This window comes from Dreissena polymorpha, chromosome 6 (assembly GCF_020536995.1).
Source record: "Dreissena polymorpha isolate Duluth1 chromosome 6, UMN_Dpol_1.0, whole genome shotgun sequence".
NCBI lineage: Eukaryota > Metazoa > Mollusca > Bivalvia > Myida > Dreissenidae > Dreissena > Dreissena polymorpha.
In genome coordinates this window covers 94,176,741-94,189,264 of record NC_068360.1, presented here as the reverse complement: position 1 = coordinate 94,189,264, position 12,524 = coordinate 94,176,741, and the positions used below count along the sequence as shown (strand labels likewise).

General features: G+C 35.7%; 1 protein-coding gene across 1 annotated transcript; it reads right to left on the bottom strand.

Annotated features, from left to right (window-relative positions):
* Nucleotides 1-1,178: 1,178 nt before the first annotated feature.
* Nucleotides 1,179-11,872, bottom strand: LOC127836132 (uncharacterized). Its single transcript, XM_052362562.1, has 4 exons — nt 11,650-11,872; nt 10,189-10,322; nt 7,991-8,119; nt 1,179-2,003 (listed from the first exon to the last, which is right to left on the bottom strand). The coding sequence occupies exons 1-4, from the start codon at nt 11,735-11,737 to the stop codon at nt 1,851-1,853; spliced, it is 504 nt and encodes a 167-aa protein (XP_052218522.1). The 5' UTR covers nt 11,738-11,872; the 3' UTR covers nt 1,179-1,850.
* Nucleotides 11,873-12,524: the final 652 nt, after the last annotated feature.

The window sequence follows — 12,524 nt, the reverse complement described above, 5'->3', positions numbered from 1 at the left end:
AAAAACACAAATATTTATTTTTATTATTTTATGTTTGAAATACCGTCCAACCATCGCACGCAAGAATAACCCCGCACCCCCTCTCCACCCCCCACCGCCCCGAATCCCCCCCTATTTTTTTTAAGATCATCTCACAAATTACCACCACACCCTCACACTATACCCCCACCCCCCCCCCCCCCAAATTTTTTTTTGAAACAGTTAAAAAACACAAATATTTATTTATATTATTTTATGTTTGAAATACCGTCCAACCATAGCACCCAAGAATCCCAACACCCCCCCACCCGCCGAATTTTTTTTTTTTTTGCATTTTTGCATTTTTTTCGCTTTTTTGGAAGATAATGTAATAAATGTCCACACCCCCACACTATACACCCCTCTTCACTCTACCCCTCCCACCTTTGTGATGGAAAATGAGAGTCCCTTCACCTTTAAAAAGAAAACAGATGAGCGGTCTGCACCCGCAAGGCGGTGCTCTTGTTTATTGTGTAGTGAGGATAATAATAAGTTTAAGATATTTAATTAATTGAATCAAATACATTCGCAACTAAACAAACGGAGGTAGAACATGGACATGATAAGTATTCAAGGGAGATAATCGCGAAAATATATGTCGCGTGGAAAAAAAAATTAAGATGCATCCCTGCGCATATTGTTTTTGTCTAAATTTCCATATGTATGAACGGTTAACGCCCGCTACGGGCGCGGGCTTTTGCCAGTATAAAAGTAATGTATTAATTTTAATTTAACTTTCTATGGAACAACACATGTGTCCAAATACGTATCTAAGTGGTAACAGTTTAAATATTGAGGTAATATAATAATTATTCCCACCTCCCCCTACCGCTACGAACTTTAAGTGTACACTTAGTTTAGCAATATATAAACATTCAGTATTTTCTTTAGTGTTTAATTGTAGAATCATAATGTTATACAAACCGACTAAATGTAACCTACAAAATGGTAACATCAGTAATCCCATAATTCAAATAAAACGAGTAATTTGCTGTCCCAAAAACGAACTGACTAACGCGAATTATTTAGTTACATACATGAAATTGCGATAATCAATACATGTATGTATTTGCAACCATTTCATGATTCTAATATTTTGCTTGCAGCTTTTACATTTTTGTGTTAATGGGAAAAAACAGGAAACAAAACATGCATTTAAGTCAATGATTTCACTTTTAATTAGAAACAAATGTAAATAACATACATTTTCTCTGTATGCAAGTATTGTCTATTCAATGTTTTATATAAACACTTCAACGTAACTTGATAGCAATTAAGCAAGTTCAACAAATATTCGAAGCATACATTTCTCAAACAAAAATTGTTGATTAATATTGTTGTGGTGGAATTGAAGAAGAAGCTGGACAATATTTATCCTTATATACATTGAGGGGATATCTTATATTTCAAGTTTTAGTATAGAAAATATTAACGATAATCATAATTATAGTATAGGCAAATTAACGAACAAACAAAGCATTTAACGTACCAACTGGATGTTGAACATAAATACATTTACTTACGAAAGAATTCTTTAGAAACACATTATATACCTTATGTTAAAAAAAATTCTTTATGGGATAGCGAGTGTGTTTTTTGGAAGTATTCCATATACTATGTTAACATAACGCGAAAAACCCACTGTCAAACTGCATAAGAAAATGACCTGGTGTTTCCCTCTTCTTGTTAACTTAGTTTATAAAACCTAAACATCGTCAAACGATTATCATTTTTATCTGATACGTGTGTGTTCATTGAATGACGATGCATTCCCAAGAAAACAACCAATGATGTCGTAATGTTATCAAAAGTGCCGCCCGAAATTCGACCAATTAAACAGCGTGAGTTTCGGCCGTCTTATTGGTGGAAGGCTTGCCGTCTAGTTTTTTGGCGTTCATGCACTTGGTAAGAACGCCGTATGCATGGCTCTTTTGATCCGCCGACATGTCATTTCCGGCGGTCAGGTTCATCAGCAAGTACTCCAGCTGCAATACATGTAAAGCATGATCTGAGAACAAACCAGACTATTGCCAAGTAATGTATGTCCCCTACCGGCTCCACCATTGTCAGATTTTTTGTTTGATATTCGTTGCCATAGCAACTAGAACTGTTGACGTTAGAACAAAATAAAATGACGTGCATAATGTCTATCTATCCACGTTTTAAGTTTCATGAACAAATATGAAGACTTTTAAAGTTATCGCAGGATCCAAAAAAGTGTGACAGACAGACGCAGAGAGCGTAAACCATAAGTCCCCTCCGGAAAAAAATTGTTGATTTGCGCGGCTTATACGATGGCCCTGCTTATCGAAATAGTCGGGTCATTCTGAAAAAATACCACTCACCTTCCAAAATTGCTACAAAAGGTATTTTTACTGAACCTGGTAGAGTAGAATGTCCTTTATAACATAAGTTTGCCAAAATCGTTTCATCCCAAAGAGTTTGATTTTTTAGATGGTACCGAAAAAGGGCCAACAAAACCTATTAATGATGATAAGTGTGTGAGTGTACACTCAAATTGCATTATTTTGGTGTCTATACTTAGGTTTTGGTGGTCAAATAACACATTCAGATGATTAAAATGTGTCAGTATATTACGTAACTGAGACAATCAACATAGCGTCACAATGATCACGTATACAATGCAAGTGCATAACTATTGACCCAAACGTGATATGCTTTTGTTCGCAATTTTATAATAAATAAATATGTATGTTTTGTTTTAAATATGTATTCATATTATAACCTTGTATACGGTTATTGAAGCTCAAACTTAAAAATGAACAACACAATATAAAACCACACCACCACTATACATACATATCAATCCTGCGTGTACTAAACACTGCCTCATTCTTGGTTATTGTTTAGGGTTGCGTCAACAATGCCATTGCATTAGGCCATTTCTGTGTTAAAGAGGCCGTCCAACAGATAAAGCGTCGTGCGACGCGAAACGAAATTTTGGGAAACTACGAGGATTGCTTATATGGCTAAACAATACATCCGCTAAAAGCATAAACGTGGACAGTCGAGTGATCTTGGCGGGAGACTTGCTACTCCAGGACTCCAGGGTCAGTGGTTCGAGCCCTGTTGAGGGTTACTTTTTTTCCTTTTTTAAATTGTATCCTTGTTTTTGTTACTGTGGATTTTGAGTTTAAATTTAATTGCAGCATTTCAAATCAATTCATTAAACAAGTTAAAATCGTCCATTTTGTCATTGATGATTAAATAATGAGTGCAAACACATCCCGACAAGATGTCTGTCCAATATAAAGGAGGAGATTGAGATTTCCAGAATAAATAGGATACTTTTCAGTGGAAGGGAGTGAAGGAAATAACTGAAGCTAGTGTGAAGCGGATGTATGATATTGTAACTACGTCTGGTACTAAAGTACTTACACATGTTGTCAGTAGTACACAAATGATAAAAACATTAACAGTTATGCTGCAATGCAAAGTTGTAGTTCTGTACAAGAAAGAACCCCAAGGCAACCAAAGGGCAGTTTTGAAAGTCATTAAGACTGAATACTCTGTGGTTGTAAGGTTAAATTGGACACAGGGCATTTTGACGGTACACGCACATACCAATTAATTTCAGAGGCCTGTGATTTCCGTTCAGATGCCATATGGTTATTCTATGGAAAAGACGCATGGCGCTGATTTTGGCAGTTGGTCATGCTAGTATTGAAGCAGTTCGTGTACAAGCTGTAATTGCAATACAAGTGGAACCTGCTGCTCAAATCAATCATCTACATCGTTCGAATGTAAGTGTCGAATTCAGCGGATTTGGAACCTGATATCCTGGGCAATGATATAGATTAGTTGGAGAAGTATGTTCTCCCTGCCGCCGATAGTGTTGATCACAATACTATCACATTTGACGTTAAATGTACATTTCATAGGATGGGTGTCAAAACATATATTACCCCCCCCCCCCTCCCCCACAATCCGATTCCGCAGAAACAGGCCACAGAGTTGAACACTAAAAATAAGATAAAATTCCTATCTTGGAGTACCAGTTGGCAAGCCATGCTTACACTGAGGTAGTATTCGAAGGCCTTTCTGGGTTATGACAAGAAGGTCGATATATTCTGAAAGTCTCATTCAGCTTCAGGCATGCGACGACGATTTGGCAGGGAATGATGCATATCTTGCATCAGGAAAGCCAGCACCCTGATCATAAAGTTGTGCATAATGTCAACATTAGACTCTGTTTATAACATTCCCATGAAGCTCAACCTTTTCACCATTTTAATGTTTGACAAACTCTTGTATTGAAAGGCCGCCGAAATCATCATTGATGCGCCACAAAGTAGTTACATAAAAAGTATTTTTTTGATGTTGGTATGTTTTTATACACTCATGAACTTGCATGGGGCCATAGGATTCATCAATCAATGAACAGGCTAAACACACTTGAGACTGTCTATGGGGAAAATGCCCTCGTGCACATTATGACAGGGAAAGCTGTCCAGACGGCATCACGGGGCCATTTTCGTGTTGACAAGTGCCTACACAGTAAGTTCATATCAGGATGATCCCGAGATACAGATAATGCTTGATCAGGCAGACGAGTTGTACTCTTCCATTTTTAGGGTCGAGATGCTTCATGCTCTGATATTTAGATGACACTCGGGACGGCTTCATAGAAGAAGAAACATGAACTTGCCAAAACCATAAAGAAAAGCAAATTATTGCTGAAATATCACCGTATGGTAAGCAAGGCAAGAATATTGATCAAGCCAGGTCGTACTGGTTGTTGGGTGATGCATTAGAGGGCAGTATCCAACTGTCGTTCCGTATTTGATGCAGCTTGGTACTTCATTTACCTGCCAGCTCATTAATAACTATCTTCAGCCAATGAGCAACCTATATGAAAAGCACCAAGACGTTTATTAACAATTCGTTAATGTTTTTTACGTTGTTCGTATGAGCAATCAGTGCTGGGCTGGGCTAAGCAGCGTTGTTGCAATTTACCAAATTGATGAAAACTCTTAAGAACACAGGTTGTCTCAGTCGCGACAATGGGTAAAATGACGTAATGCAAAATGTTGGATCCTTTCTGCACCCGTTACATCCGAGTACAACGGTGCGATGCAGGATTTTATAGAACTTGCCAATACAGCAAGTCCACGACACTAAGACACAACTGAGGTGAGCATCAAAAGAGATTTTTCTGATCTCTAGAAGATGCAGACAAAGATTACAACCTACACCCTATCCTCTTTGAAAAACATTGTCAATTGGATAGTGGCTGGATCAGATGTGAATGTTCATGCATTTCAGGAGGTTCGGAATACGGTCGTAGGATATATCATAGGAAAGTGGAAATTTCTTTTATAAATCTAAGAGAAAAGACAGATACCAAAATCATGGGAATAGCTCAGCTGTTAAGATTGCTAAAGACCGTGCTATTTATCCTGCCCTTCTGTATCAGCGTTTCCTTCAAGTGTCAAAATCTGAAGATCTTTCCTTTGAAACCATGAACATACTTTGTAAAGCAGACACGCCTCAGATCATTCACTCAATGATAGATCAAGCTGTAAACGTATAAAGTGAGGCTCTGCTTAACTGTATTCCTGAATCAGATTGTTACGTGCTTAAATGAAGGCTCCTTGCTTCATCGTTTTCCATGGAAAAATGGCGAAACAGACAACGCAATAGCCAAGTGTTATGCGGATTTCACGGACAAGCAACAGTGGTGTTCGATTGTTACGAAGACGGCCCTTCTATCAAACATCACACACCAGAGACGAGGACAAAAACGTGAACCTCAGTTTGACTTTCAACAAAGAATCAGAATGATTATGCAAAAATTAGGAATTTTGTCTCTAGACAAAAACAAGGCAGGCATGATTGCTCTGATCAGCACAGCTCTGATTAAATGGGGATGTTATATAATTATGTCATCAGGGGATGCAGACGTTGATATTGTTAAAGCAACAGTGGAATGATCCCGTCCATAGCCACACAGCTTTGATCGGTAACGATACAGATTGTGTTTCAAGTAAAAGTGGCTTGCGGAATGTCATAAATTAGATTTGTTCATGAATCAACTGCTAAGTGATATCAACAATTCAATCAACGTGTTTTTTGTCTCCACTACTATTGACGTTTTACATAAATATTATCATCTTTGAGTCAAACGTTATGTACTTGTGATTGAACTTATTGTGGCGGCGGCAATTTTTGGAGGCCATGTTGGATTTATTTGTTTCATTATAACTATCTCAAAGTGTTCTTTAGTCCCCTAAACATGGGTATAGACACCAAAAACATCAAATGTGAATGGATAGTTGCATAGTTATAATCATAAATAGGTTTTGGCGGTCATCTTGGCAGCCATCTTGAAAAAAAATCTGGAGGTCCGATTTCGGAAACTTTTGATATGTTATAAAGTACGTGCTACCCTACCTGGCGAAAATACCGTTTGTAGCAAGTTTTTGGGGTCAAAGTGTATATGTACCTGACTAAAAATCTGCTCTCTCCATATGATTTTAAATGACTCCAAAAGCAATATTTACTATATAAATTCGAGCCAGGTTTTATCATTTTTCCATTGCACTGGAAATTGGATTCTTCATAATTTACAACATAAATCATAGCTTATTGTAAGACATATTGCCTATAAAGAAACTAAAATTTGTTGTATTATGATAATCAATATCAAACAACAAATACATGACAGAAGAGAGACATAGCATAAGCCTCCAGCTGTTTTCTCAATTCGGTCAAATTGTATCCTACGACCTTAATGTTAAGCAATACTGCAATGTCTTCCTGCCTTGTATATCGTTCGAAAATAATGTGTATGTTTGTATTGTATTGCTTATAAGTACTTTCTAATGAACTAAATAAATAGTGTTTAAACCAACAAATACATAGCTTAGATTAAAATGCACAGCTGAGCAAATAAAATTAGAGCCGATATGGGTCAGATACACAATCCTTCTTTGGACCGCACAAACACACGTTCGCAATCACATTCGTTATACATAGAGGCACACATTGCAATAAAAGATAAAACATATGAGTTGAGTGGTTTATCAAATGAATAATAGCCACAGTAAATGCAAGTCGGAAAACTTACCTTGAGAATAGCGTGTAATTGAATTATAATAAATGATTGTCATAATTAAAAAAATATCAACAAGTCTTATTATAAAGTGCATCTTTTTAAATTAAAGCCAATATGGTGCAGACATACATTACACTATGTATATTGTTTGATAGGACAAGTATATGAACCTCTGTCTGGAAAAACTTGGCTAACTGTATGTTCGTAAAGCAGTCCGCAAATGCTAATCAGGGACGGTACTTTTCTCTTAAACTTGATTTTTTGCTAGGAAGAGACTATTGAAACGAAAAAGATCATTCAAACAAAAGTGTCGTCTCTAATCATCCTGTGCGAACCGCACAGGGGTATCTGAAACGACATTTTTTGCACAGGTATTAACTCCCATTTTCAAATAGCGCTGCGCATATGGTTTGCCATTTAAGCAGAAGTCCGATGTTTAACTGTTACTGGGAGTTTACTGTAACTGGCTATATTACATTTGAAAACTATAAAAACATTTGATTATTTGTTCAGCTGCTTTGATTTTTGGAACCTGCATAATTTACAAAAACAATTATATTTAATTGTGGTAAATATTGCGTTTGGAGAAACGTTAACTTGATACAAATCATACTTTTGAGTATTAAACAACTTATTAACATATTCATTAGACATGCGACTCATTAGATTAGAGTAATTGGACTAATAGACATGCGGTCAGCACAGGTTAATCATGGACTCTTGCTAGGATGGGACTCTCATTAAACGAGAACATACAATTAAAGCGAAAATGCCGTCAATGATTACCCTATGCGCACTGCAAGGCTAAACTGTGACGACACTTTGCGCACAAACATTATGTCCAGTTTACCCAGAACGAGGCGCACATTATACCAGTGGCCAACCCGTGCTTACCTTGATGAGCTCGCATCTAGGGATGACCCACACGTGCTGAGATTTACCGTCAACCATGTGGTCGATCTCAATGCCTCTGTACCCGCTCACATCCGGAAATGCTTTGGGTGTCTCACTGTGTCCCATACTCTGAAACAGCATAATAGCATTTATAGCAAATTATTGCTATAGCTGAATACCCTTGAGTACATAACAGTATTCAATCTATTTTTAAAATATGTCTATGGTTGACTTAATCTCATTATGAAATCGTGCTGCTTATATCATGTATTATACGTGTATAGTATCAGACAGGGGATACAATTACGTGCAATGATATTGAAAACAAAAACAGAACAGAATGAAACCCCCTTGATGTTGTTTCAAATGACACACAATAAATGTTTTTTTAATCAGTGTGCAGAATCACGTTACGTTATGAGGTTCACAGTGTTGAGTAAAGCATTTTATAAAATATATTGTAGTTACAAGTAAATTGCCGCAGATTAATGTCTTTTGACTGATTAGTATCCAGGCTGTTTGTGTGACAATAGTTGCTCGAATATTCTCGGTACTTTCCGATTAATACAATTAAGTTTGTAAATTAGACATACAACAGAGAACAGACAAAACAAATACATATTGAAGAACCATATTCCATCAAATGAAATTCAGTCTGAATACAATTAAATTATTATTAAATATGATATAGCCAAAGGTAACGGGAGGTAACTGCATCGTTAGGTTTTGTACATGCCAACGCGCGTGATGATATGTATATGGAACTGGTGGAGTATAAACATGTGCGTTATTTAAGGATCGTTGTTCTACTTGACAGTATGAATTCATCACTTGCAGCAACTTAAATTCGCCAGATTTACATTTAGCACAACTTCTGCATTAAGTTATTTTTAGATCAGTAAAATGTTTTTATAGACCATTACAAACTTGGTTCATACCAATTTAGAAGCGAGCTTAAACGGAAACTAGAAAGGAAAATAAATTGCATGATCGAATTTGGAATCGAACACAAAGTACTGAATCTGATATGTATCGAAAACAAAACTAATGCGTTGCATATCCAGAGGGGGTAATCACGTGATAGTCAAGATGGCGACGTCCATACCGAGACGGTTATTTTTCGCCGTTTTTTACCCTTTATTACTTCTGTTTATTTTTTAAATGGCACTCACTTTCCAGCCATATCAGTAAAAAGGTGATAAGCGTTTATTTCGAATTTAAATTCGCTTTATATCTCGACTTTACTCCCCGCAAATGTTCTTAGTGGAGCCCTAATTAGGTAATCCTGCTAAGAAATTTCGCACCGAGTTAAGTCGAGATATAGAGCGAATATTACTATGAAATAAAAGCCAGTAACTTTCTTCCTAATATGGCTGGAAAGTGAGTGGAATATAAAAAATAATACGAGTCATACAGGGTATAAAACGACGAAAAATACCTGCCTTGTCATGGACGTCGCCATCTTGTTTGTCACGTGATTACCCCCTCTGATATCGCGCCACCTGCCTAGTAAAAGACACACAAAAAACAGAACATAAACGTGATCCAACTTTTAATTTTAGTCAATAATTGACGTATTTAGATATCGATCAAAGTGTTTTAAATCAAACGGTTTGGACAAAACAACTCCGGATGAATATGAACAAAGTAATAGCGTTTTAGAAAAAAATATTAGATTAACTTATTGAATTAACTCTGGCATAAAATGACAAATGGTAATATATACTGTATTTATATGATGTATAGAAGGTTCTTGTTTTATAATAATCTTTATTACAAAATAGAAGTATATGTTTCACAAAAGATCGAATAACTAAACAGCATTATATATTTACTCGTTTAAGACATTTTTATGTAACAGGACCTATTAATTGGGCAATCTGTATATTTACGATCTGTCTGACAAATTTTTAAGTATATATTAAGGAACTCAAATTGATTTCAAGGGATTTCAAAATGATCATTGGCTAACATACGACTAAAAATATGAGCCTAGCTTTTGGAAAACAGGGTTTAATGCATGTGCGTAAAGTGTCGTCCCAGATTCGACAGTGCAGTCCGCACGGGCTTATAAGGAGCGACACTTACGCTTTTGTGTTATGTTTTTAAGGAAAATGACGATCTGGTAAAAAATGCATTCAACTCAGATTACCAAGAGCGGGGCTCGTAATGTAAAAATGTGTAAGATCAGTACGCACATGTCCGACATTTGTGATGTATTTTATGAGCGTTTTTATGTCGGGGTTGCTTGTGTTGCCATCAAGTGTCCACTGAGGATCGACCTTTCCAGAGCTAATAGACACCCGGATTTTGTATGTGTCTGTCCCAGATACTGCAAGAAACGTTGAAAATACTACTTTAATGATTAAGAGAAAATATATGCCAAACATAAATGTACAGTGATTACAAACGCGGTAATGCGCGTCCTATATTAAGCAGCCGCCATATGTAGCCGTGTACAGTTTTACAATACATAAGCAGTAGCAATAAAGCACTATGTTTTATTAAAAAAGGCCGAATTAGAGGAATTCCAGCTTTTTTGTGTGAAGTTTAGTTAGAACATAATGATACAGAATCTGAATTATTAAAATAGTCAACACATTTTGGTATTTTATTTGAAAATTTGTTCCAATAAAACCAATAAACACTTTTGCACTTAATGTCAATAAAAGCAGTATTATTATGAGTATATATATTGTCATGGTGTGTATTCGTATAACAGTTACATATATTGGATATATAAAATCGCGTAAATACATGCTCATTTTTACAGTTGATTAGGTTAAGCTACGAGTGTTGTTGTTGTTTTTTTAACTTAATTTAAGTTATTTGAATATATCATTTATAACAAAATGTAATAATTAAACCACTTTAAACATTCAATCAAGACAAATTATGAAAGCTTGTGGAAAAAAAACGTTAAGTTCGCATATACTGCTTCATTATTATTTGTATTTTTGCTGAAACTGGACACTGTATTTGTATTAATATGCGACATTTACCTTTAGTCTTTGTATAATGCTTAAAGTTTTTTTACTTCCAAAGAACAACACAAAAACATAAATGTGTCAAGGATTAAACACGTTCACTAAATATTGGCATATGAACACGAAATATCATAATACAGGAATCGAAAAAAGAATTGTATAACATTTTGTCAATAACTGTCGAAGTTGCCCTTTAAATACAAAATGATTATATGTCAGTTTCAGTAGCTTCTCGATTTAATTTACGAGCGATGAGACACATTAATAATTTCATAATTTACATAAGATACTATAAATTGCCTCTGATCTTAAGTGGGTGAGCAAGACTAATTTCTAAGACTTTCTAACGAAAACAACGTGATATGCATTGTATGCCAAGTGATTACAAAAAGTGCTTAAAGTTGTGTTGGTAATTTTCGCGGGAGTAATACCAAACTGGCGTCAACACTACGATGCTACATTTAAAAGTAAAATAATCGATACTTATTAACCACCGGGAAAACATATAATAATTGTGATTATTTAGAACGGAAACCCAAAACTAACTATAAAACGTAAACCCACATCAACAAAGTTAACTGATACAATCAAACGACCAAAGCAAGCAACTGAATATATAGTAAGTTTTAAAATAATTAAAAATTACAATAAAATTGTCAAGTTTATATTTACCGCTATGGGTATGTTTGACTGGTACAGTAACAATCCCGGTGCAAAAAAAGGCAAAAATCAAACAAGCAAACATTCGAAGGTCCGCCATTTTGTCTGCCCGTTCGTGTATGCAGAGCGCGTCGCTTTGCGAATCTTCTTGTGTTGTGTATACAGTAAACTGGTCGGCAAAATAACGACACTAAACAAAGCAACTGAATTAAGTGTCCCCAGCAACTGTCTACAACAGCGGAGAATGATTAATAAGCACGTCATTAGGCGTGATGAGAGAACGAAAATTATACATCTTTGACGGCTGCGGTTTTGTTGTGTTGTGGCTTTTTACGACAAGCAAGTTGACAACTATAGCTTTTCAGGGAATAGACAACAGCTATTACTAATGCAATGAAAGACATGCAGACTGTATTGGTGGTAATGTCCGCGAATGACCAACACGACAATTGCCAATTGTAATATATTATTACAATATTGTCAAAGTTACGTCCACGTTGCGTTGAAATGTTGTCATATTAAAGGGGCATATCTACGGCATAACGATATTGTATTTAGCTCAAGTAAGATCATGAGCAATCAATAAGATTCAAATCATTAAATGACTGATTAAAACATATGTCTCATTTATAAACGATCATTAAAAATTATAGTACTAATGCAATTGATAACTTGTAACATCTGTGATATCAAATATGTTTGAAGATAATGATTTGTGCAATTAATTGTTCGAAAATCTCTGAAAACCTCAGATTTTCTTAAATATTACACACTCATCCAAAGTATTCCGATAGCTTACAAACAACAACTATCTGAAATGGACTTTGTCAACTGTAATAATAACACATTAGTACAAAATGTACAAACAACTAAAGCAGTGTGTAAAT

Excerpts from the sequence above, each read along its gene's own strand:
- LOC127836132 (XM_052362562.1), bottom strand. The coding sequence starts at position 11,737 with ATGGCGGACCTTCGAATGTTTGCTTGTTTGATTTTTGCCTTTTTTTGC. Across the intron at positions 10,323-11,649 it reads AGTCAAACATACCCATAGCG|TATCTGGGACAGACACATAC; the intron begins GTAAATATAAAC and ends CGTTTCTTGCAG. Across the intron at positions 8,120-10,188 it reads ACATCACAAATGTCGGACAT|AGTATGGGACACAGTGAGAC; the intron begins GTGCGTACTGAT and ends ATGCTGTTTCAG.